Source organism: Durio zibethinus, chromosome 14 (assembly GCF_047325235.1).
Source record: "Durio zibethinus cultivar Kanyao isolate XHJ-2024 chromosome 14, ASM4732523v1, whole genome shotgun sequence".
Classification (NCBI taxonomy): Eukaryota; Viridiplantae; Streptophyta; class Magnoliopsida; order Malvales; family Malvaceae; genus Durio; species Durio zibethinus.
This window is the reverse complement of record NC_143175.1, coordinates 3,669,643-3,697,341: the sequence shown is the minus strand read 5'-3', so window position 1 is coordinate 3,697,341 and position 27,699 is coordinate 3,669,643. Positions and strand designations below refer to the sequence as shown.

At 28.7% G+C, this 27,699-nt stretch overlaps 2 protein-coding genes, 1 long non-coding RNA gene and 1 pseudogene across 4 annotated transcripts; 1 reads left to right on the top strand and 3 right to left on the bottom strand.

Annotated features, from left to right (window-relative positions):
- Positions 1 to 7,773: 7,773 nt before the first annotated feature.
- On the bottom strand, positions 7,774 to 8,990 carry LOC111294689 (uncharacterized). Its single transcript, XR_016327225.1, has 2 exons — positions 8,794 to 8,990; positions 7,774 to 8,695 (listed from the first exon to the last, which is right to left on the bottom strand). It is a non-coding gene; the product is annotated as an uncharacterized LOC111294689 (long non-coding RNA).
- A 1,670-nt stretch (positions 8,991 to 10,660) lies between these two features.
- On the bottom strand, positions 10,661 to 11,965 carry LOC111295354 (aspartic proteinase CDR1-like). Its single transcript, XM_089742871.1, has one exon. The coding sequence runs from the start codon at positions 11,963 to 11,965 to the stop codon at positions 10,661 to 10,663; it is 1,305 nt and encodes a 434-aa protein (XP_089598997.1).
- A 2,614-nt stretch (positions 11,966 to 14,579) lies between these two features.
- On the top strand, positions 14,580 to 16,402 carry LOC111295459 (xylulose 5-phosphate/phosphate translocator, chloroplastic-like). The gene has a single exon (XM_022888955.2). It carries the CDS (start codon positions 15,076 to 15,078, stop codon positions 16,345 to 16,347), a length of 1,272 nt encoding a protein of 423 aa, XP_022744690.1. The 5' UTR covers positions 14,580 to 15,075; the 3' UTR covers positions 16,348 to 16,402.
- Positions 16,403 to 21,628: 5,226 nt separating this feature from the next.
- Positions 21,629 to 25,787, bottom strand: LOC111294688 (UPF0481 protein At3g47200-like; annotated as a pseudogene). The gene is made up of 3 exons (XR_016327224.1): positions 25,675 to 25,787; positions 25,430 to 25,543; positions 21,629 to 23,258 (listed from the first exon to the last, which is right to left on the bottom strand). The product of XR_016327224.1 is annotated as a UPF0481 protein At3g47200-like (transcript).
- Positions 25,788 to 27,699: the final 1,912 nt, after the last annotated feature.

Here is a 27,699-nt window from a genome sequence, read left to right as displayed (position 1 = left end):
ATCTATAAGATTTGTCAAATTAATTTTTATACTTATTTTAAGTTTTACATTTGATGTAAAATTTTAAATGAAATCATTTTAAATTTTAAGTAATAGTTTTGAATTTTAAACAATTATTTTAAAAATTTATTGTAAAAATATTCTAATGAGAAAGTGTCAGTTCCCACTTACAAGATTTTATAATAAATTTCAAAGGTAAAAAAAAATTATTTTTTGCTTTTACTACTTACATTTTACTTACATAAAAAGCTAATAATACTATAAAAGACTTAAATTATAATATTTAATTTCAAATAAATAAACATGATTTTATTTTTATATTAAATAATTATGTTACAATTAATACTGTATTTTAGTCATTTATCTTTATTTATAACTTTAAAAAATAAAAGAAAAACACAACAAAATCAACATTTAAAAGTAAGCCACAATTTTTTTAAATAAATAAATAAAATCAACAAACAATGCTTAAACAATTAAATCAATTTTTTTTTACCTTCAATTGTTAAAATACTTCATATGAGTTATTATTGTACTAGACCGATCTTCTTCCTTCGTTTCAACATCTATGAATTGTCAAAAAATTTTGTAAGATCCATGCATACACTTTGGAACAAACAAAATATTTAAAATTTTCATAAAAATTTCAAAAAAAAGTATTAATTTTAACTTTTTAACATGGGCATGCATATATTATAAAAAATATAGTAAAAAATTGTGTATCTCATATATTAAAAAATTGTAAAAATATAATAAAAAATTTTGTGTATCTCACATGTTAAAAAACCAATTATTTTCAAGCACAAACGTTGAAGAAAAACAAAAAAAATAAAATTAACATTGAGAGCATTATTAAAGAATAAGTTGTCTTCTAATATATATAATATTTGGTCTTTTAAATTTAAAAATAACCAAATAATAAAGGACTATTATGAAATCTCTAAAAATAAAAGTTATATTATTAGAAAACCTATTTTAAAAGATAATAGATCGCTATATTTGAAATTTTAAATTGAAAAAGATATATATTTAGATTATTTAGAAATGCATTTTGAAAAAATAATATATTCAAATTAGATTTTGTTGCTAGCAATTTAAAAATAATTGAATTAGTCTTCCAATTAAATTTAAAAGTTTTGTATAATTAAATAATTTTTAAATAAATATTTTATGATAAATAGCTTAAAATTAGGAAATATTTAATATGTCATTACAAAGAGAAATTTTACGAATTTTCATCAAAAAGAGAAACCATTCACCAAAGTGCCCACATAAGCAAACTTTATCAAATTTTTACATATGTTGTAATATAATATTATATATGATGTCATCAATTATTCTTATATTATTGTAAATGTTTAATGTATTACATAAACTTTAAAATTTTTTAACATGGTACTTGGATTATAAATCTGTTAATTAATATGCTATTCATTATTAATGTTATTAACTTCAAATGATGATACATGACAAATAAATAATCCTTTAAATATGTTAATATATTCATAATTCAGATATTACATTAAAAATTTTTAAAGTTTAAATACTACATTAAATATTTTAATATAATTTAAATATAATTCATAACATTAAACCTTAAATATACTCATTTTTTTTCTTTTATAGAGGATATATATTTCGCTTTGCTTTATTATTTCTTATCCATTATTTACTAATATATTCATCATAATTATTCACACAAGTACATGAGTAAAACCCGATCACAAACCCAAAAAATCATAAAAAAAAAAAGCATGCGAATCATGAATAAAGATGTATTCCTCTCTAATTATTTGTCCCTTTTTATTTTTATGGAGTTTGAAAAAATGTTTTTATTTTATAACGTATTTAATATTAAATTTTAATATTTTTATAAAATTGGTGTTAATTCCATGGTTAACTTTTAATGCAAACAAGTAAAAGAAAAGCATGAAAATAATTTTAAATATATAAAAAAGTAAGAGTTAATTGTTTGGTAAGGAAAAATAAGAAAATTTTAAAACATTTCAAAAAAGAAAACTGATAAAGAAAATGAAATGAAGGAAGTAAAAAAATGAATAAAATAATAATAATTTAGAAAAAAAAAACCATATGTCACTTCCTTTTCTACTTGCAAAAGGAAAACTATTATAGACATTTCACATTTTGCTACATAGCGAAAGCTAAATCATCTCTCATCTCCTTTGATCCAACTCTTTTTATGTATCTTAAGATTTTAATTTAAAACTTTCAAATTATTAAATTCTTATAAGAGAGATTACTCAAAACCTACTATTGTAGCAATAAAAGCTTTTATGTGATAAAGTGATAGAACAATAGAAAATAAAAAATTGGAAACTAGTGGAAATAAAAAAAAAAGTTTTCATTCTTTTTCAGTTTATCTTCGTAGCCGCTTTTCTATCATTTGCGTCTTAATATTTGGTTCAATAATTAATACATAATCTATTGTCTACAAAAAAAAAAAAAAAACGATTATTTTCATTTGGCCAAAAAATATATGTTTCAAAATAAAATTTCTAAAAATTGCAAAGTGCACTTCTACTACATATTATATAATTATACAAAGAAGTATTAGATAATGTGATTACTACAAACAATTAAAAGCCAAATTAATTACTACTCAATAGAACATATTATAGTCAACCAATTGAACCTTATCCTTGTCATCAAGGTAACCATATAGATCGATCTGACCAAAAAAAAAAAAAAAACTCAAAAATGGAAAGAAAGATGTCTAAAGGACTCAAATCATTTTGAGCATTGTAGCAAAGATTAAAAAAGTCCAATATTTAAAAACATTTGATTTTGTGATGGAGAATTCTAAATGCATTTCATTTAATGCTATATACACCTCACTTCTATATGCACTCCAAATTCAAAACTCACTTTCCTATTTCCACTTAATACACCCCACCCTTAACCTTTCTATTTTCTATTCCTACCCTTTCTCTCTTCTTCTCCCTTGATTTCCTAAAAATAAGTTTTTTGAAAATAAATATTCGAGAAGTTTTGAAACCTCTCGAAAATGGAACTCAGATATCCATTTTTGAGAAGTTTCAAAACTTCTTGGATATTCATTTTCAAGAAGCCTTTTATCTTCTCAGATATCCACTTTTGAGAAGCCTTGAGCCTTCTCAAAAATACATATCCGAGAAGATTTGAGACTTCTCGGATCTCTATTTCCAATAAGTTCAATTTTACTTTTAATTAAAAATATTAATTATGCCCTTGTGAACCCATTTACTTGATTATGTATGTGAAAGGAACTAAAATCAATGTTCTCAACATGCATGGTATAAACTTGTTATTTCTTTTGAACTTTTAGAAAATCGAAAACACCGTTTTTATACCATGCATGCTTGAGAACTTGGACTCTTCCATTCGCACATATGATCAAGTAAGTATGGGTATATTGATGACTCATGCATACTAATTTGAGCTTGAATACCTTATAGAACATTGTCACGACAATGTCATCAATAGATTGATAAATTTGATAATATTTAATATTTCGGCTGCCAGTCTTTACTATCGAATTTGTCAATCTATTAATGATATTTTTAATGGCCCAAATATTAGAGATCTCAATTTTTCCATTAACACAAATTTATAATTAAATATATATTTTTTAAAATGTTATGTATTGTCATAAACGGATTTCGAAGAGTACATGATGACTATCAAAAATCCATTTCTAATAAAGTAACATAATTTCAAAAATGGACTTTTTAAGAGGTGTGTTTTGTTCTTGATAATCAATTTCTGAGAGTTATATTGCTTTCTCAAAAATAGATTTCTGATAACAAAATATAATTCTTGCAAATTCATTTCCATGAAATACAAGGTGGGTTTTGGGTGCTTGAACTATTAAGAGTTTTTTTGCCATTTGCTAAAGGTTAAAATCGGTATTTGGTATGTTGGTATTTTTGAAAGAAAATTTTGGAGATGTATTGAGAAAATTTGGTGGTGTACTTAAAACAACCCTTCTGTGATAAGCGTATATATCTCCTATTCCAAAAATGTATTTTAATTACAAAAATAAATATTAAGCATTCAACCTAAAATTAATTAACAATAAGTAAAAAGATATAATTTAAATATAAAATCATAGGAAACAAGATAGTTAGCAAATGTGGAATAATATCACTTGTTTTAGTCAAGGCATTACCACTTTAATAAGTTCTCATCACATGTAGACAAAGACAAGAACTTGTCACGTGACAAACATAAAAATGATAATAGATAGGAGTAATAGAACAGAATAATAAAACAAAACCTGAGCTTTGATATCATACTAAACATTGAACTTAAACCCAATTTGCAATAAAAAAATAAAATATTTAACTGATGTAAGATAACACTTCTTTAACAATAAATCTAATTTTGGATAAAAATTTCCAGGCAAGAGAATGAGTACGGGTATTGGTATAAGAATCATTAATATGGTACAATTACTAGTGCCTTTTTTTCATTTTCCAAAATGAATAACCTGTAAATTCTATTTTATTTTCACCAGCCCCGCTAAATGAACATTATAAATTTTCAAGTTTCGAAAGCTTGATAAACATCAAGCCTGATTTTTTTGGTTACATAGCATTAAAATTTAGTAAAAAAAAAAGTAATAGAGCGAAGCCAAAATTTATGTCCAAAAGAATTTAAATAAAATTAATTAAATAATAAATAAATAGAGAAAGGACAATGGGAGACAGAGATCTTATGTGAATAACAAAGTATCTATACTAGTATATATAAAAAGAATCTCAAAGAATTCTGAGGCTGCCACGCATATGGTTTTTTGTGTTGGTTTTTCATGATTTTTCCCTTTTTTTAGTTTCAACGAAAAAATCAGCACAAAAAGAAAATCAGAGAGTCATGGTTTCAACGAGATGAAATGGATCTCTCTCTAATAATAAGAGATCGTTTTCTTCTGAGGATAAGCCTCTATCTCCAAAATGGCACAAGGTGTCAACATAAAACGCGTCCAAATACAATTTTTTTTTTTTTTGGGTTTTGAAATTGACTTTTTTATGGGTTTTTATCTTAGGTGGAAAATGTAGAAAAATCGTTGCCGGTGGTGGAGAGTTCGAAAGAAATGTGCACGCCGCCCGCCGTTGATCCTAGAGATTGTGGGAACGACGAAGCTCTGATTACAGGATGAAAACGTGAATGCCAAGATAGACGAGACATCATCAGCTGCTATCGCGATGGCAGCACGGATCGCTGATTATTAGTTGTTAGTTTTGAGCTTTCCATGATTGTTAACTTCTTTGCAATTTGAGTTTTATTTTAGTGAATTTGGATTAGCATTTGAGTTTTGAAATGCATCATATCTCAAAATTTCTTAGTATTACTTTCAATGAGATTTTGGATTTTCTTTTTAGTTATTTTCTTTCTCTCCATGCTTTGATTTAGTTATTTTCGCTATAGAAATTGCATTAAAAATTTTAATTTGTGACACTTGATTTGGTATTATTGTTTCGAGTCAAAAATTTTGGGTTTTTGATTTTCGGTAATCTTTCTCATATCATAGATTTGTTATGTTCGTTATTTTTTGTTGTGTTTTCGGAAACCTTTCTAGTTGAAATTTTTGACTTAGAACAATTAAAAGTTACCTTTTTGTATTTCTTAAGGATAAACAAAAACAACAATCCAATTTTCTTGAGGTAGCTTTAGGTAGCTACAATTTGCCTCATACTAGGTTAGTAGAAGTTATGAACTTGGGCAGGTGAGCATTTAAATGGGAATACCACGTTGGCAAATGGTAATTAGGAAGTAGGTTTTAGTTTCGAGTTATTGTGTTATGTTACATTTTGCCAACGAGCTTGCTGCCCGTGTGATGTATGATTATTTTTATTTTATTTAAATTTAAATGAAAATAAAAATTAATATTATTAAATTATTAGCATGTTCAATATATATATAAAATATAAATATTATAATTAAAATATCAAATCATAATAAAACTAAAAAATTTAATTAACAAATTAATAAAATTTAAAATATATGATAAATAATATTGGAGGAAGAAAAAATATCCAGAAGATATTGTAAAAAATATTATTAATTATGCCATCAAAATATTAAAATAGAAACTAAAAGTCTTATTACTTCAAATGAACTTTATTCAATTTGCATTATCTTTAGCTTTTTTTATCATTTTTGTACACCTGCAAATTTATGTAATTTTAAAATAAGTTTTATTTGGCTTTCCTACGACTTCTATAGTTGTTGTCTCAAAATTACAGCCTTTTTTTACCAAAAACTGTCAAGTAAACAGTAAATGTTAATTTATTTAGAACATAAGAAAATTTATAATCTTCTCATTCTCATGGAAAGAAAGCAATGTGCATTTTAATAACATAATGTGAAAATGATAATATAACAATAATACGAAAAGCCTATGAAAAGAAAAAATAAATTCACCTAAAATGGAAGAGCAATAAAAGAATAGTATTAAAAAATCTGTGAGAAGATAGAATATCGCTTGGAAAATAAATTGAATGGAAAGACGGTAAAGAATCAAGTTATATAATAAATATATTTTATTTAAATAATAAATTTATCTATAAATAATATTTAATCATATAATAATATTTAAATTTTAGTATTTTATATCTTTATCTGATAGTTTTTTTGATGTTTTATATCTTGATACTTTTATCTAATATTACATTAGTCATTATCACATATAACCATTTAAAAATAATAAGTTATAATACTCACTATTATCTTCTTTTCTTTAAGCATTTTTTTATGACAAAAAAAATTTGTCTTAAGTAATTGTGATAACTTTTAGAAACAATACACTTACTTTTCTATTGACAAAGTGACTATGCCTTGACACAAGTTCATACTTTGCCCACTATTTTCATTTTTTTTTAGAAGTAAGTGTATTATTTCTAAAAGTTATCACAAATTCTAAAAGTTATCACAATAAAATATATTTTTTTTATTTAAGCAGCTCATGAGTAACATGATTAAATATTTATTACTTGTTTAACATGAAAAACATAAATTTTTTTTTTTTGGCATAATGAAACATATAAAATATCTTTTTATGGGTACAAGCAAGATAAAAACATATATAATACATATTTAGATTAATTGTCCCTAAATTTACATGCATTAATATTTCACAATTTAATTTAAGTTTGTTATAGTAATTAAATACTCATGTTAATTGTAAATAAATTAGAAAAGATAAGTTATTTTAAAATTGATTTTAAATTAAGATAAAGTGATATACAGGATAAAAGAATTTCATTAGAATTTAAATTGATTTTTTTATTAAAATTTAAAATTTTAGATAATTTAATAATTTTTAAAATATATTTTTATAAATAATTTAAAATTAATAAATATCTTATGTGTCATTATAATAAGAAGTTTAAAAATTTATCTTACATGTCGAAAAAAAACTATTCACATAAGCGTCCATGTCAGTAATTATTATCTGGTAACAATGTATGTTATAATATAATATATATATATATATGATGATATTGTTCATCTAAAATAAATCTAAACTTTTGTAAATTTTCAAGAATTATAAAAGTTTTTTTCATTAAAAAATATTTTTTTCAATTTATTTGCTAAATACTAAAAATTTTGCTACTACTTTTTTCTTGTTTGATAAAAAATCAAGAATCAATATTTAAATAGTTAAAATTAATAATTGTTTTCTCATATGTGGTTTTTGTATAATATTTCATTTTAATTCATGGAACTCGATTTTTGAAGTTACCTTTTAAAGTTTATGGATGAAATGAAATATTGAACAAAGATCATACTATGGTGCAATTTACTCAAACAATTTGCAATCTGTAGTTCAGTATTAAGCATAAAATAAAGGAAATTCAAATCTTCTACTTATGCCTTCAATTTGAGCAGCTCTGAGAGAATCTTGAGGGATTGAACTACCATTGTCCCAAGCATCAATTCGTTCTGTATTGTTGCCAAAAAGAACCAACTTCTCCAACAGCCTAACTTCACTGTCTCCCAGTTTTATAACCTTGATCTGTTCCTTCAGGACCATTATAGGATTAAAGAACCAATCTAACAGTTTGTCTTTTGGCCTATTTAGATGGTTTATTTCAACACCATCGGGCAATAACAAACCATTAGAACCTGATCTGATAGAGTTGAGGAGACTCTGCAAGAAACATTAACATGGCAGGCCAACACCAATAATGGCTGCTTCATTACCACTCTTTGCCTTCAACCATTCATAGAGGTCCACTGGAGTTATTACATCAGCATCCAATAGTTCTTTGCCACTTATTTCACAAGATTTCATCATATTCGTCCAAATCTGTTACATTTCAGGCCAATTACCAGTAACCATTAAAAGATCAGAAAGATGTCTTTGTCAATGTTCATTTCCTTACAACTCTTTTAGTGTATGGTCTGTTTCATGGTAGGAACTCTTTTTGTTAATACTACCGATCAAACTATATTCCAGTATTAATAAAACCAAAAAAGCAATCAGTTGCAGAGAGACCAAAAACTGTTGCATAATTGAAACCAACCTGAACCATTTTCACTTCATTTATTGCCTCTCTAACTGATACCGAATGAACCAAGGTTGGCACAAGCATCGCAGGTACTTCACCAGAAGTAGAATTGAATTTGCCACCAAGTCCTCCAACAGAATACTCTGGTTCAGAACCACTTTTCTTGCGATAAGAGGGCCTGGCTGTGAAAAAAAAAAAAAAGAAAATTTCGAACTATAAAAATATGCTAACATAATGCTCCGCCAGAGCCAGAAGTTCAAAAGATCAGAAAGCTGATTACCTTGGGAAGATTGTCCCCTCTCTAAGATAGAGCCAATCATTTGTGTACTCGTCAAATTCAGCAATCATTGCAATCACATAAGCAACGCCTCTCCAAAAAGATCTTTCCTGCATCCATGAAATTCCTTATCATCTATGAAAAATAGGCGAAATTATCAAAATAGAGACAGATCACGAAATAGATCAATTATGATAAAAATAAAGGCAAACACGAAAGTCACAAGAGAAAAAGTTGCAGTTACATTTTCGATTCACAAAACCAGGAGATGATAAGACCTCATTCAACAGAGAAAATCAGAAAAACAATAGATTGTATCATGCACCAAACCTATTGTTATATACTAGTATCATGCATTTGATAGGGATAAATTATTTTAAAATTGATTCTAAATTAGGATAAAGTGATATACAGATAAGATAATTTTATTAGAATTTGAATTAATTTTTATTAAATTTTAAAATTTTAGATAATTTAATAATTTTTAAAATACATTTTTTATAAATAATTTAAAATTAATAAATATCTTATGTGTCATCATAATGAAAAATTTTAGGATTTATCTTATGTGTCAAAAAAAAAAACTATCCACATAAGCATTTACATCAGTAATTATTATCTGATAATTATGTATGTCGTAATATAATATATATATATATATATATATGATTGCCCAAATAATTTCAAGTCAGATAGATAAGTTGAGACGTTCTTAAGCAGGCCTAACATTTGCAGCCCGTAAAGTCATAGCCTTAATAAGCTTGCCTAACACTTCAGCCTATTTGTTTGTGTTTTTAATCTTCTTTTTTCGTTAATGTGCTTTCTATTTTTATTGATTATTAGTATCCTACTATTGTATAGGTTGTCTCAATAATGTAAAAGCTACAGCATCAACTCTTGATTTAGATGGATGGTAAAAGACAGGTTGTCTTTACTACATCGATGATAATGGCTTCGTGTTTGTTGTTGATAAATTGAAGAAGCTGATTAAATATAAAAGATATTAGGTGGATAAAGCATCTGAGTTGTGGATAGTTAATTTGATGATATTTTTGGCTTTAATGGCTTTGTTTGGATTATTGTAGGTGCTTCCTATTGAACTGGAGGTATTGGTAGTTTCTCACATAGAGATTTCTAATGTTGCTATCATACCGTAAGTTTTCCTCTTCAATGATTTATATGGAGCTAGCTTGAAACTCTCTTTCTCGTACATGATACACAAATTTTCCATTCTTGATAGAAAAGTATATTTCACAAGAAAACAGGATAGACTCTGAAACACTTATTTCTTTGATCTGGTCTCTTTTAAAACTGTGATTTTGATATCTTATGGTTTCAATAAGCATGAACAATTTTGTTCATTGAAAATTACTTAATTTTCCTTTTTTCGTAATGTCATATGCTTTGTACTACTGATTTTAGAACTGAAAGTTTGTGCTGACACCATAGTAGGGAAAAAAATGTGTTCTTACATGTTTTCAAGATGTTTCGGGAGTCGTATTGTTCTTTTTGATCAATGCCTCTAATAGAATGGTTATATAAAAATTCATAACTTTTACCTTTTTGTTTTAGCTTGAACTTATTGCAATTTTGCTACTGTCTTTGTGCAAGCTAGAAAGTATTACAGTACAATACTCTTTTTTGTGCTTAACGTAACTATTTTTACTTGATTTTTTAAGCTTCCATTGACCATCGATAAGTTTCTAATTCAATAGAATATAAAAAATTATTCTAATAAACCGTTCGAAGCTGGGCTTCAAGTATTTATTATAAGAAAAAACAAACTTCAACAAAGAAGTGCTGATAACAACAGATAACAACAACTCGAAAATAAAATCATACTAAAACATTGCAGAAAATAATTGACAGGCTAATTCTTCGAACAATCAGTGGGCTTAAACGATACGGTCTGCTTATCAGTATCATAGCCAACCAAGAAATTCATCTGTGCCAAGTTACCATAGATTGCAATATCTTGAACAGGAACGAAGGTAAAGCAAGTAACTGTGTCGGAAACCAAGACGAAGGTGTTCAAAGGTTGCAACTTGACATCAGCACCAGTGAAATGAATTGTAATTTCTGGTACTGCAAAGTCAGTTTGAGCCTCGTAGCATAAATTCAAACCCTCAGGACCATCTACCCTTGTCGCATTAATCTGGCTAGACACTGCTGATTCCAATTCTGAGTAAAAATCTTGTGGGAGCAGAGTTAATGTAGTGCCGGAGTCAATGATGATGTTACCATCTGTTCCAAGAGAAGAACCTGTAAACTTTAATCTGTTGCTTCCAACACTGACTGCCTCCAGGGTGAGGAAATAGAAAGTGGGTGGGTATTTTTTAGTCAATGGAGTAGAAACAACTCCATCTCCTGAAATATTAGCATTAGAACCAAAGTTCATTTTGCTTGACTCTCCTGCGTCAGAAATAGGCAACAAGCAATAGGAGAATTTGCCAGCAATGGATGTTCCCAATTGGGAAATAAGTGAAACATCACCACCTCCAAGGCCAATGATGCCTGAGGTGTTCTCATCGAAAGTTCCCTCATTGCTGTGTCCACATCCGATTACTATGTTCGGAACAGCTACAGGGCGACCAGTTGTCGAAGGCAAGGTGAGTGTATCAGCAGCAACGTCACCAAATGAATAAGAGCCATCACCATAAGAGACTGAATATTGGCAAGAGTTATTACTGGAACAATAGCTTTCATCAAGATTCTCACATAGACTTGCACTACAAGAAATTGTTTTGTAAGTGGATGATTTAGTTGGATCAAAAAGAGGAGCATCTTGCTTGAAACACTGGGAACAAGGCTTGCATTGAGTCCAAATAAGATCACTTCCCGTATCAGCTATAGCAACAATATCAAAAGCTGGTGTACCAATGGATACATTCATCAGGTATTCACCCGAATCGGCAATAATATCAACTTGAGCTGCCTCAGTTGAGACAGATGTTGGTTTGAAGCGAAGTAAACGATTAAAGGAACGACGCATGGCATTGGTTACACGCGCGGAGGCAGTTTCCAATGGATTGTACAATGGAGACTTTGGAGAGTCTCGGTGGATTAATTCAACACTGAAACCACCCTTTTGAGCCTCAATAAGGCAAAGACTAGAAAGGCCAAGAATGGCAAAAACAAGGGAGAAAAGAGAGGTACGATTGACAATAGCTGTCATTGTTAGAAGAAATTGAACTCAATAGGATCGATGGTTTGGATGTCTAGAATTTTGGTCAATTTATAGTGTTCATAGGAGAGATGAATCCAGATAAAATAAATTAAGATTCAGAAATTTCAGTAATAATTTATGGTGCAATGAGCAAAAGCCAAAAGATAGTCAATTTCCCTTTATGGTTCGAAGTACATAATATATATATTGCCAGATATGTTTGAGCATTTCCTTTCTTGATTGTATCTTTTAGAGACTCTTAGAACCATATAATCTTAAAGGAAACACTTTGTGTTTTCTCCTGTAATAATAATTTTCCCATCTTTAATGGCCACTTCACATTAATTTTCTGGTGACTTTGCCAAATCATGTTGTAAATATCTTTAATTAAGCAATGAGATTTTCTTTTTTTTTTTTTTGAAAATAGATTAAGCAATGAGATTTATTTTCCATTTTTGGTGCATGAATTTTCAGGTAAATGGACTTCCTTAAATTACAATCATCTAAGTGATTAAATTACATTTTTAGGTTATTAAGATTAAATTCACTTTGATATGTACGGATTAATTAACTAAGATCAAATTTTATTGTTATATTTATATATGAAATTGATGTTATGAAAGAGACCTTTGGACTTGGCAAAATTTAAGTTTTGATAATAAATACTGAATCGATGATAATTTCAAAATTATTTTGCGATTAATTACCATTGTTTTTGTATGAATTTTGAGTGTCAAAATGCATAATGGAAACGTATAATTTTTATTTATTTTTCGTTCATATCCTTGATTTGTGTGCAATAATAGGAAGATTAATGATGTTAAGATTTTGAAAAATCATGCCGGTTGACAAAAATTAAACCTGATAATTAACCTATAAATAGTAGTTAATTTTGATGGCATTTTTTTGTAATGGAACCATCTATAATTCAAATTATTGAGGGATTGAAAAAAAAACCTGATTTGAAATAAATTTCATTCTGGAAAATTAATCATATATTGTTGAAGACAAAAAAGAGCATAATAAACAAGAACCAGAGGTTCATTCATTCCAATTCGATCATATAATTACTTTTAAAAAATAATTTTTAATAAATTTAACATTCAAATTTTAATATTTATAATTTTTTTTTTAATTTTTAAGTTTCGGCCTCATTAATGAAAAAAATTTATATACACAATATATTTGAAAGAAACTTAGGGTGGAACGAAGACTATCCTTGGAAGCATCGCTTACCATAGGGGATTACGTAGGCCGGTTTTGGAAATTTTGAAGAAATTTAGAAGGAAAAAGCTGGAAGTTATTTTATATTTATCCAATTTTTTTAGCTCGACACTTTCTAGATAGGAGAGAAAGAGAGAATACGAACAAAGCCAACGTAGCATGGTGTGGTTGGCTCCAACAGTTGATCAAAGCGTTTTAACTTCTAATTTTTGAAAAGCTTTGAAAAAAACAAAATTTAACATAGCACTGCCAAACAAAAGAGACATCTGAGCAATTAAAATCAAACAATTCCGAATCCAAAAATTAGCTTAATTAGTTCATATAATTAGATGTTAATAATTTTAAATTTTAATATTTATAATTTATAATTTGAATTTAGGTTTCAACGTTTTTCATATAAAAAAAAAATCTAAAACTTAATCTTTAAAATCTTGAATCCGAATCTTGAAATAAGAAAAGTAAATTTTATTAAATACGAAGCCATAACGTTTTTTGGGAATTTTTTCAAAGCTAATTTTACTTAATAATAGACAAATCGATTAGTTAGATTTATGTGGATTATTTTTACTAATCTTTTCCTCAATTTCTAATTTACTTGATTTCATTTCTCCCCAATAAACAGAAGGGTAATAATGGAGTATCAGAACCCAAAAAGCGAATACATTGGCATTGTCTAATAAGTACAAATTTGCATTGTAGCCAGCCAACTGTGCATTGGTTCAAGTGAGCAAACAGTAAAAAATTATTACAGCACATGAATCACCTATTTACAAGCGATTAAGCCCAGAGAATCCAATATCAAATGGATCAGCAATTGCTATTACGTCTACATCAACTTGAAATTTATTCCAACATTTTTTGGTTCGGAAGAACTTGCACCATATGCGGCCAGCTCTGGTCTTAACCCAAATCTGAATCAATGTTCAAAGTTGAGGTCCATTTGGTGACTTGGGTTAATGTAATGGTGTAGTGACCAATCTCAAATCCATAAACCACAGTTCAGATCCATGGGCCTCATTTGGGTTCAAGGTTTGAAAAGCTAACCCAACGCAACAAAGTTCATTTCATATATATATTTTTGGACGAGTCTTAACTTAAGCTTGAATTTTAAATTTTATAATAATTAAAATATTTTGTTTATATATTTAATTCTAACTTAAATTTAAAAATAAATAAATTAACAATTTTAATTGAGTTAAACTCAATCTCAAAATTTATTGTTGACGAAAATGCTAATAAATTTAATATAAATTCAAATTTTAATTCAATTAATTAATATAATAATTTTTAATATTCATGTAATCTCTTCTCTACGAAGCTTGATGGTGATGCATATAATTCAACGATTTTAAGACATTCTTATTGATGATTTAAAGGTTTTCTTAAAGCAACTTGCCATCTTACTTTGGCATGATCAGATAAAGGTCCCATTCAAAATAGCTGAAGTTGTTGCTTGAGGAAGTCGCAAATGGTAGACTTAGAGTTGCTGCTTAAGATACTTTGTTAGATTTCGTACTTTGTGAAAGTGGAAGTAAATCCCTTCTCTAACTTCCAAAGGGATCAATCCAAGTCAATAGCTTGCTACCGCAGACAACATGATGCCAAATTCAACATGGATCCAGGATTTTAATTCCTTTTAGGTACTGTTTGTTTGTGACTAGTAGTGATATATTTCCTATTATCTTGCAGATTTGTTTATTCAATGAACCAAAAACCCAATACAAAGCGTTCAAAATTTTGTAACCCCCCAAACGGCATCTTAAAAGGACCCTTTTTGAGGTCCGAACCAAAACTCCAAAAGGCACTGAAGTGAAGTATCTCTCCCTCTCTTCTTCGATCTTCCTTCAAACTTTTTTTGTTTTTTTCACTGGCTGCAGAATCTCTTGCGGTAACAAATGCTTACTTTGAATCTGATACCATCCTCTCCTGTCACTTTCTCCAAATCCACTCATCAATATTATCCCATAAAAAGGATCCAAAACCCAAAGAATTTTATTTACCCTCCTGCTTTTCTCAGCAAATCCACCCCACACAGCCCCAAGATTTGCAACTTTAACAAAATCCATGGCCACCCTTTTGGCAAGATCCAAGCTTTATGCTCCAAAAGAACTCATTTCAGCGATATCCATGAAAACCCATCTCGGAAACCAGGATCCCATGTTCTCAAAGCGGCTGCCGCATCTGAATCTAATCCAGAAGGAGAAGCTGAAGCTGCTGAAGTAGCGGCAAAGTCAAAGGCCAAAACTTTACAGCTTGCCCTTGTGTTCGGTTTCTGGTACTTTCAAAACATTGTCTTTAACATTTACAACAAAAAGGCATTGAATGTTTTTCCATTCCCTTGGCTTCTTGCTTCTTTTCAACTCTTTGCCGGTTCCATTTGGATGTTAGCTCTCTGGTCCTTAAAGTTACAACCTTGTCCCAAAATCACAAAGCCTTTTATTGTTGCACTTCTTGGACCTGCATTGTTTCACACAATAGGCCATATTTCAGCTTGTGTATCATTTTCTAAGGTGGCTGTTTCCTTCACTCATGTTATCAAATCATCAGAGCCAGTGTTTTCTGTTGTTTTCTCTTCATTTCTTGGTGATTCATACCCTTTGAAAGTCTGGCTTTCAATTGTTCCCATTGTTTTGGGATGTTCTCTGGCTGCTATAACTGAGGTTTCCTTTAATTTTCAAGGCTTATGGGGTGCTTTGATTAGCAATGTTGGATTTGTGTTAAGGAATATTTATTCCAAGAAAAGTTTGCAGAACTTTAAGGAAGTGAATGGATTGAATTTGTATGGTTGGATCAGTATAATCTCTCTGCTTTATCTGTTTCCAGTCGCGGTTATAGTTGAAGGGTCCCAATGGGTTCAAGGGTATCACAAAGCAATCGAAACAGTTGGCAAAGCATCCACATTTTACATATGGGTCTTGCTTTCAGGGATATTTTACCATCTATACAACCAATCATCTTATGAGGCACTTGATGAAATTAGCCCTTTGACATTTTCAGTTGGGAACACAATGAAGAGGGTTGTAGTTATAGTGTCAACTGTTGTGGTGTTCAGGAATCCAGTTCGGCCTTTGAATGCACTTGGATCTGGGATTGCTATACTTGGAACTTTCTTGTATTCACAAGCAACAGCTAAGAAAAAGAGTACTGGAGGTGAAAAGAAAAGCTAAGGGTTCAGAAATCTCTTCAAAGTTTTAACTTTTCGTTTTTCCTTTTGGCCGGATGGTATTTCCATTTTTTATCTTTTCTTCCCTCACTTTTATAAATTTTAATAAATGACCTATATTTGCTTCCTTAATTTGCATTCTTCCACTGTTATATCCTTGCTTTGTGTTTGCTGTGTTTGGGTTTAAATTGTAAATAGATCTGCTTGGCTTCTTGAAGTTACTTAAAGTGGCATGATCTTTTATGCCCCTAAGACTTAGGTCAATCTGGGACTCTGCTGAAAGAGGTTTTTTATTTTTTATTTTTTTTTTCAACAAGGAATAGCATATGAAATTTGCTACTGCTTTGTCAGCACAGCAAAGGAATACATTTTTGCAGATCTTATTTCTTGAGTGTGTAAAAGATAGATATTTACTGTTTTGTTATTGTGGAATGTGTATTCAATTGATATCTGATGCATTTAAATTTAAAACCTTTCATTAATTTGCCTGCAAAAGCAGTTGGGTTGTTGAAACTTATCAAGCAGTTTTTCATGTTGAAGATCTCATAACATTTTGCATTATGCTTTTAACAAATGCATATTGCAAACTTGAAACTAATGCTACCTTTTGAAGTATTGAGTTTATTGAGAAAGTAGTCAAGTGAATCAATCCTTTTGGATAGAAGTTCTTATTGCAGGTTAAGATTATCGTATAGTTGGGGTGAGAGCATGCTTTTATTTAAATTTGCACACTACAAAACTGATTTACAGGTTTAATTTCCAAGAAGTCCTGCATGTATAATTGCAGTTACTAACTAGCTCTAGCATCTAGCTTAATTCAATTGTTGATTGAATATGATCTTAGAATAATGGTTTACCTGCTTCTTTGTGTTGGTTGGGTAGTTTGGTAAGAGGTTTGTCTAACTAGTTGGAAGGACACCAGAAACTTAGAGGGTTCAGATGTCTCACTCTCCCCAAATAGAGTAGATTATCAAAGAACGGTCCAACTGTTTGAACTGTGGAGATTTGTACAAATTGCTTACTTGACCTCATGAGGGAAAATCTGTTTGCTCTTGCATTCTTCCTTTCTGGTATCATTTGAGAGTGCAAACTATTTTGGTGACAGCACGATTAGCTATCTTCATAAAATTTCTATGTTTTTTGTCATTTCTTGTGTTGATATCAATCCCCATTTATCACTCGTCTATTCTGAGAATGCCTTCTAAGAAGTAGTTTAGGGCATGATACTCCAGATATTTAGCATAACGAAAGACTAAAACAGAGGATAAGTAGTAACTAGCAGCTGCTAAGATGAACTTGTAAAAGACTCAGAAATTCTGTCTTCTCCTCTCTCTTTTCTGTGCAGAAATAACCCTCTTTAGCTAGCCATGGACATGACTTACTTGATAAACTTGTAAAAGACTCAGAAATTCTGTCTTCTCTCTTTTCACTGTGCAGAAATAACCCGCTTTAGATAGCCATGGACATGACTTGCTGTTAGCAAAGGAGGATTTCCTAGCCAAAGATGGTGGCAAGAAACCTATCATTGTTAGTAACTTTCTCCCTCAATCCCAAGTGATGCCTTATTATAGTGCTTGTCACAACTATCCTTACCAACCAGATGTATCAATGTATCCTGTAATTAAATTATAATGCCCAACTTCGAAGGAACTGCTAACAATCTAACCTTGGATGGTTGGTTTAATTAATGTCCTGATGTCCTGCTGTTATCCTAAAAGCAAGGTCATCATCATTTTCAATATAGTTGCACCAAATCAGTCAGCCGCATGAAAATGTGGCCAACAAATAGTTTAGCTCAGGTTTTGCAAGTTGAGGTCTACGAACTACCAGATGGTTGGAAAGCTGTTGCGCGCAGCCATTGAATAGCTAAAGAATTCCCTGATATATGTATGCTCTAATTCATGCAAATAATACAATAGAACAGTGCAAATAATTTGGTGTTTCTTGTCTCTACTGTTTAGATACGGGTTCTCTGGTGTTTACTGTGGTCTAAATGAAAATTGTAGCTTTCCCATTGTGCATACTTGTCTGATGGCTTGAGAATTAAGAGTGAATGTTCTTTCTGATGCATTTTGTAGTTTTCCTTGATCCGATTTTAAATCCAAAGTCAAGAATTGGGAACCAAAAGATAACCACTGCGACTACTAATAGTTTGGAATCATTTGTTGAGCATAATGGTTCTAGACTCGAGTAGGCTAGTCGAAAGTAATCGATAGGTTGGCTCTAGATTATTTTTTTGACATTTGACAATGGTATAGTGTTGAGCAAAATGGTTCTTTTCTAGACAATTTTGGAATTTCTATGAACTATAGTAGACTATGAAACTTTATCAAATGAATGTGCTTACAATCCTTTTGGATGCTGGCCGGGCGCTATATTTTGGATTTTCTGGTTAAAATTTCTCTGTTTTATGATGAGAAACAGGAAAGTTGAATGGAGAAAATAACAAGATTTGACTAAACATTGAGATTCAAGTATTTTGGGGATTGTTGCCAATGATGCAACATTGGAGGTGTAAGTGCATACAAATGCAGCCAAAGTAAAGTAGAGAAAATAAAAGGAATAAAAAATCAATTAAACATGTAGTATTTCTGTTAATCACCAGTGGAGAAGCAAACCTGACACCATGAATTTATACAATTTATAGCATACGATGAACTTAAAAAAATTAATGAAACAATTTCAATTAAATAAAAAATTAGGTAAAGAGAGTGCTTCATTTTTTAAAAAATGTAAGAAAAAAATTCCAATGGATTAGCTTCATTCAATATATGTTATTGAACCAATATATAATTTGAATTTTTTTGTCGGTAATAATTAAGTAAAAAATTATTTAATTATTCTTTAAATATTATTATATATATATTTTAAAATAAAACTTTCATTCATTCACTAAGCAGATTACGTGGTTGAAAATATATTGAGATATTAAGCTAAGATTTTAATTTCAAGTTTATTACATCTCACCTATAAATTATTAATTAATTGAGTTAAAGTTGAATTGAATATATATATATATATATATATATATATATATTCATTAGTAGACAAAGATAGATTTGAAAATAAAAGATCATCTCACTCTTTAATTTCTCAATCAATAAAGAATTTCGTTTTGCAAAAAAAAAAAAAAAAAAAAAAGAAACGAACTTGAAAATAAAACTAAACTTCGATATTAATCACTCTTCTATTAATTAAGATGGGATAAAACGTAAACAAATGAATCTATAACAAATCCATGCATATATATATATATATATATATATATAATGATACTTATAACCTACTTTATGATATAATAAATATAGTTTCTTAAAAAAAAAGAGCTTCAATTTTTTGGTCTCTTATTCATCAAAATCCTAAGGTTAAGCATCCCCACTGCCAGTTTGTTTGGCTATATCTCTTCCCTGTTTCAAACTCCATAAGCAAAAGAATAAAAGAATGCAGAAGATTGCCCCCACGACCAGTCCCGCTATCACATATGAATTCATTATATCTGTGTTCACAATTTAAGATAAAGTGCAGGAAAATTTTGTTGAGATTAAACAAAATAATTTACATTGAATTCAGAACATATGTACACTAAAGGCGACATAACTTTTACCTTCAAGTTGAAAGCCAAACTAATTCAAAAGTACTTGAGATTGTCGTATAATCTGGAGCCAAGTTGAGAATGCTGAGACCTAGTGCCAACCTCTCTATTTATAGTAGTTTATGGAACCCAGTTAGGGTTGTTTTCAGGAAAAAGAAAATAAAAAGGCTCGGTCAAGAAATTGGTAAACGATTATTTTAGGAGGGTATCAGAAATTTAGAAAATATTTAACTTTTATTACATGGATTCGACCGCTCTCTTAAGTATATGATATTTACATATCAGAGAAAATTCAACTTTAATGATTGTAATTAATGATTATATTCCACATTTATTATTTTATTCTCCTTTGGTCAAAAATTAAAAAAAAATTCCGCATCATTAATTATTAAACCAAGTTGTTGAAAGGAAAATATATATTCCTTAGTCCAAACTGTTTGAATAGTATTGATTTTCATCAAATTTTAAAAAAAATAATTTTAATGTATTTAATATTAAAATATTAAAATTTTTTAACGAGAAATTACTTTATGCTTTGTTCATGATATACAGTGGCAATCAATTAACCCAAATGCTAATAAAAATTTGGAATGACTTAAATTAGATTATTCTTTTTTCATGACACTAATTTCCATTGAAAAAAAAAAAGAAAATATGAGAAGTTATAATATGATTAACTAAGGAACATCAACATTTCCCTTTAAACGAACACAATTAACCACGTCTTTCCCCCATAAAGGAAAAAAAAAGTAACAAATAATAATAAGTTTTTATTTGATGCAAAGTTAACAATATCTATTTATAAATTTTATATATTATTAATGAATTAAATAATATCATGTCATTAAAGATCATACATAAACTTTTATAAACCCTTAATATAAATATATAAAAATTTAATTTTTTTTAAAAAAAATTTAATTTTTTTTAAAAAAAATTTATCAATAATGTCATTTAACTCATTGATAACATATAAAATTTATAAACTAAAAACTCAATATAAAGTTAAATATTTAATCTATTAGAACCAAATCTATTATTTATTATAAATTAACATTTTATTTTTTGACGTTAATATATTAAGTTTTTTTGTGTGGAAACTCAAAACAGATGTTAATTAATGGGACATGGCACCATGATGCTAAAGTGTAATCATACATGGAAAATGCTGATTTTGAGATATAAAAAAGATAAAAATACAACAAAAATACCTTTTTTTTTAATGAAAAAAAGAAGTTTAAATTAAAAAATTTAATTGAAAAAAAAATGGATTTACTTCCAGACATGTTAAGCCTTTGATGCTGGGCTCTTAAAGCAAGGGATTGATTTTTTGAATTGCGACCAAGCTGCTAACAGTGGCTTCTTTGCTTTCCTCCACCGTTTATTTATAGCAGTTTATTATGTAACCTTTACTTATTTAAAGATTCTTCATTCCCAAGAAATATGTAGACACTTACAATAGATATAAAAGAAAAAAAATATCACATGTGCATAGCAATTAAAATTGGATCACTAACGGGTTTGGGCCCAATTATTCAAAATTTTAATGTGAAAATTTATGTTTTACTTTTTAAATTCATAATAACTCACAATTATTTTATCTGATCACATCATATTTGTGAAGGTAATTGTACGAATAAAAAATCTTAAATACCAAAAAATCACAAGAGAAATTAAACACAAGTACTTATTTTGTTATTATGGCATGTATCAAAATAGGAGAAACATTAAACTTGATAAATAACTCTTCACAAACATTAATCATAAGAAATAGCATAAGCTTTTAGTTTATAGTAGTGCTACTTGATAGACTTGGCTTCACTTCCAGCTCGCCAGCCTCCAATAGATAATGCAAAAGATACATTGCACTTACTGCGGATGGAAATAAGATAAAACTGAAAATATAGTCTGTACCGCGGTAAGTAGGAGCAGGACAACAGCAGTGACAACTGAAATGAACGACCAGGGAGAGTTAAAATAATCTTTCATCAATTTTGCCTTCCATTTCTTCAATTTTCCCTTCCATTTGTTCCTCCTTTTCTTGCAGTGCTTGTCCACGTTATCAAATATATCGGCATAATAGAAGTTATTAAAGTCATTGTGTACGTAGATAGCGTCGCCGAGTTTGTTAAACATTTGGGCAACTACTTCATCATCGCCTAAGCAATTAACAACAATTCCTTGCTTGCAGAGTAATTGCACATCCTTGCCTGAGTTGATGAGATTATCCATAAGCATCACATAATCACCAACGTAAGTTGATTTTGAACTTCGGAGGAATTGTTCGTGGGCCAAGAAATTACGCAAGATACGCTCTGTATTATCTTCAACTCTTAAGATTGGAATCTTCAGTGTCCCATCATCGGTAAACTCTACATCGAACAAGCTCATCTTCTTCAGCTCTGTTTCCAAACCTTCTTTTCGAAGTTGATTCCTGCCTCTTCCAGCTCTGTTGCACTTCTTATGAATTTCCATGAGCGATTGCTGCCTTCTTCCTCCTGCTCTCTTCCACGGTATATGAAGTTCCGTAAGCGTTGGACTACCTGCTTTCCTCTACAGCATATGAATTTCCGTAAGCATTGGGCTATTGTTTCTTTTGCTTTTACTTCTGCTTCTACTTCTGGTTCTGAAGGAAGCCAACAACCATTTACGAAGCCTAGTAGATGCTTGATACTTACGGGTTTCGGAAACCTTCCAGGATGACATATACCTGGTCCTGGTAACAGTCCTTTTGAATAGAACGAAAAAACCAATGTAGGAAATTCAACACTTGACGTCTTGATCATGTCATACAGCTTTAAAAGCACAAAGAAAGGAAGCTGATTTTCGACTAGTAACAAATCATAAAATATCTCATCGTGAGTCCCCTTCTTCATTTTACAAAGAATATTAACTAGATAATCATTTAGTTGAAATAGCAGAACAATAAAGCATCCATCAAGCACCATCATTTCTACAAATGTGTCAGAGTCAACGCATTCTAAGGGTTGTTCATAGAATTCGCGAACTTTTTTTTCCATGTCTTTCATGGCTGATACAAACTTTTTGGCTTCATCCTTGCGCTGCTTGATCATCCTATTGAAGCAATGCCTTTTGATAACTTCCATTGACTTCAAGCGTTCCTTACCACGGTGATAGGGACCAATTGAAATTACATTTGGTTCATAGGCTTTTTCATTTTTTTCACGTAGTGGATAAGGCACTTTATAAATACCCCACTTGCGTTCATCGAAGGAAACTTCACAAAGTTGGAGGGGATCTTCTGCTAAACTTTTCTTTTTAGATTTACGAATACAATTATTACCTAAGTCACCTGCGATCACCTGTTAAAACGGGAGTGAGATAATATGTTGATTAGAAAAAAAAGTATATTAAATTTGCATTGTGCCTGCTGCCTGCATTTTTATTGAAATACGGAAACATTCCTTGTAATTTTTAAAAGTATATCAAATTTGAAGTTGCATAGGTGATGGGCTTATAAGGGTAGTGGAATTTTCTTATGTTTTCGTTTTAATTGTTTTTCTTATGTTTAAGTATTTTTTATTTGAAATGGCAAATCCCAAATCTGGTGCTACTCTGGAAATCTGTTAATAAAGATAGGGGAATGTGAATTGTTTTCTGATGTATGCTGTAAGTTGATGAAGGTGCACTGCTTGGAGGCAGCAGCTGCAGTTGCTGCCTCCAGGTATTAGCAGCAGCAGCTGCAGTGCTTGCTACCTCCAGCCTTTGTACTGAAAATAAATAAATAAATAAGGTTGTATTTAAGGTTAGTGATGCTCTTGGCCAGCTACCAAATTGAGTACAAGCTTGAGATTATAGTGGGAGAGAGTAAGATGGTACATGATTGTGGTGTTAGTTGAGCAATTGAGAATTTTTTGGAGCCTTTGATCTTGCTTCATTGTTTGCTAAGCAACCCATATTTATAATCCTCATCTTGTTTTTTTGTTGGAATTTCAAAATTTTACCTTTTTTGGGGTTTCATTGTTTTTCTAATTTGTGGGGTAGTGAATTTGGTCGAGGTGATTGTTTTTCTAATCCCAGTGTTGCGACTCCTGAAGCTAATAATTTTATAGCTTTTGTTTTTTGATTTTATTATGTTGGCAAGTTGAAAAACATGTGTAGAGTTTCTATGTATAATTTATGGGTTTTATGTTTTATGCTATTAAAGTAATGAAATGGAATTCAATTTTATATTATTTGTAGTCATATTTTACTCATTGCAATATGTTTTTATAATTTTAAAAATTAAATTCAGAACAACAAAAAAATTCAAAATAAGGGAGTTTGTGACAAAAAAATGCCACCATATAAAACAACGTTTATAATCAGAATCTCAACTATTTAGCAGTGTTTTTATATAAAAACATCCTCAACTGTATCTAAAAAAAAATCATTATTTAACTGCATTTATTAAAAAAATCACAAATAACAGCGTTTTGTAATGCAATCGCTACTAAGTTAAAAAATTTCAATACCAAAATCACATTTCATGTCATTCCTAAATTGTTGGGATTAAAAATTGAAAAAAAAAATTGTTGGGGTTAAAAACACGTCACTAAATGACAAAAATAAAATAAAATAAAGGCCACGGAAAACATATTTTTCTGTACTATCTTTGCAAGTGGGTCGGGCTTTTTCTGGTTAATTCAGTACACATATCCTATTATCCAAAGAAGTAAACTTGTGATTAGTTAAATATATGAATTCAGAATATTTCGCCCTTTTACATCTCTCTATTATTTTTTTCCCTAAATTTATATCCTCTTCATTTATTGTTCTTCGAGTCTTTTAAAAACAATTGTATAATTAATTTCGATTATATTAAAAATAACGGCTATGATAAAACTAAAAAGTCACAGGAATAAGAGTGTTAGACTAAATTAAGTGATTAGTCCATATTTGCTTTTATAAAAATATAGTGAGGTACAGAAAAAAAAATGTGATGGTTAAAAATGTATTAATTCGTGTATTATGCAATTTATAATTATTTAATATTTATAAAATTAATAAAAATATTTTTATATCAAAATAATATTTTTTAAAATAATTAACAATAGTATTACTTATTTACAAATATTTACAATGAATAACATAATAAATAACTTAAAAATCTTCAAACCAAAAAACTTGAAAAGTTCTAACAAATTAAAAATAAAAGAAATGGGAAGGTTAACAAGATTAAATAATTTTAAAACTTAAAATAAAAATTAAAAAAATTAATATGAAGAAAAAAAAAAAAAAAGAGAAAGCGGGGACTTTTCCTGTTTCATGCCAAGCAAGAAAAATGAACAAAAAAGCTATAATGGAAAGGAAAGTGCGATTGGGAAAAGGGGAGTGATCTTCACTAAACCCATGAGGCTCCAAACTAGGATTCTACGATTGGAAGTTACAGTCAAATAGCATTGGAGCTCCCCGCATCACCAAACGAGATCGAAGAAACTCAATTTACGCGATGCGGGAGAAAAACGAAATGCTACTTGTCCTTTTCAATTACCTGGTCTGAAGCTTGATGAAGCCAATCCGAAGAAAAACGCTCTTCTGATGACGGCTTTTCTCTGTTATCTAAGCTTTCTATTATAATGCGAATGTCGTCATTACTTGCCATTACCTGCACAAAAGCATGGGATACAACTCCGTTATTATGGGAATAACACCTCTTGGAAATTAGTCAAAATGAATACGACATTGACTCTATATTTTTACTAAGCAAAGAATGAATCGAATTTTGTTTGGATTTACCGCCCAAAGTTGAAGCAGAATTGTGCTTGTGCTTGTGCTTCTGAAATTTGGACTTAGTCTAAAATCGATGTGGTATAAATAGAGGTTTCAATCGAATGAGTTCCAAATCATTTTAAATTTAAATAATTTTAAGTTTCAATCATTTCAAATTTAAATCTTTTACTTTAATTAGGGATAGATGACCTCAAGAGCAAGAGAGGGCCATGGTCCATCCAAAAAATTTGAAAACGCCAAGTCTCTCTCTCTCTCTCTCTCTCTCTCTCTCTCTATATATATATATATATATGTATATATATATAAAAGTGAAAATCACGTGCATGTATATCTCAATAAAAATTAATAATAGTTAATTTATTCTCCAAAAAAATCAAATTCAGAGTTTCTATGCTTATTTTTATTCTTACATGCACACTTATGTTTTTTTTACAAGATTCATCTCTATTTTTTGTAATTACTTTTGCAAACGAAATCTAAAAGATCCAAGTTGATAGTGATCATTTCGAATTTTATATTGATTCGATTTTGAAATGTATTTTAAATTTGAATTAGGTATGAAGGTCTAAATTATTGATTTTTTTTTATCAAAGAACTTTGAGGAACATTAAAAATTATAATGGATTGAACGAAATTTTAAAATTCAGTCATTTTTACTATCCTCATCTATAAATTTATAATTATACGTAAATTGTCATTGGTGCAATACACAAAATAATTTTATTTATTTCATATGTATATACTTATAAATTAATATTAAATTATGTTTAAGTTTTAAAATGTACAACATAAAATTTTATATCTGACTAACTTATTATAAAAATAAGATTTTTCAAAAAAGTAAGAAGAAAATTACATATTTTCACTTTGCACCATCTTTATTTGCAATAATATTTATACACCTAAAATTTATATCAAATAAAAATAAATTACATATTTTTCTTTAAAAAATAAAAACACATATATTATCGAATGATGAATTAAATAATAAAAAAAGTATAAGCATACTTTTACTTTTGTAATCTTATTCAAATTACTATATAAAATATGAAACATGTTAAGAGATGTGTAAAAAAAATAAATTGAAAAAATTATTAATTTTCATAAAAACAAACTTGAAATAGTAATAAAATATACCTTAAAAAAATAAAGATGCAAATCGTAAAAATAAATTGCAATAGAAATAGAATTCCAAAAAGTTGCAAACCTAAAAATAAAAAAAAAAAATGATATAACACATTACATTTATAATCTTTAATTTGTAGAATAATTCTTGGATGACATTTAAGATTAAATAGATAATATTTAAATTGATCTTTAAAAAATTAAAAAGACATAATAAGTGATAAAAATTAAATCAAATTTTTTGTCTATTTTTAAAATATAAATTTGATAGTTAGAGTTGAGATGGATATAAGTTCTATTATTTAAAGATTTAATATGAAAAAATTATCTGAATTTTTACTTAAATTTTTGAAAAAATAATTTTTGTTTGATATAAATTAAGATAAAAAATATAGTAAGTTTTTTAAAGATTCAGATAAATTTTATTTTTATATTGTTAAAATATGATGAAAGATTTTCATAATTAAATAATTTATAAAATAAGGTTATCTAATAAAAAAATTAAAATTTTGGATAAAATTCATATTTCAAAATTTTAATTTTAAAAAAATATATTTCTAAATTAATTTGATTTGTAATTATAACTTAAATAAATTTAAAATTATTTAATTTATAATTAAAAAATTATACTTTTTAAAAAAACCATCTCACATATCATCCAAAGAACTCTTTTACATGACAAATCTTATTAGGTATTTTTATATATCATAATATATATATATATGATGATACAGATACCTACAAAAGTATTTAGTGACGTATATGAATGACATCAGCTTATTACTTCACATATTCAAATAATTGTACGAAATAATACACTGAAGTCATCATAATTCAAATTATAATGGATTGAACAGTATTTTAGAATTCAATCACTTTTATTATCCCTATCTATAAATTTATAAT

Excerpts from the sequence above, each read along its gene's own strand:
- LOC111295354 (XM_089742871.1), bottom strand. The coding sequence starts at position 11,965 with ATGACAGCTATTGTCAATCGTACCTCTCTTTTCTCCCTTGTTTTTGCC.
- LOC111295459 (XM_022888955.2), top strand. The coding sequence starts at position 15,076 with ATGCTTACTTTGAATCTGATACCATCCTCTCCTGTCACTTTCTCCAAA.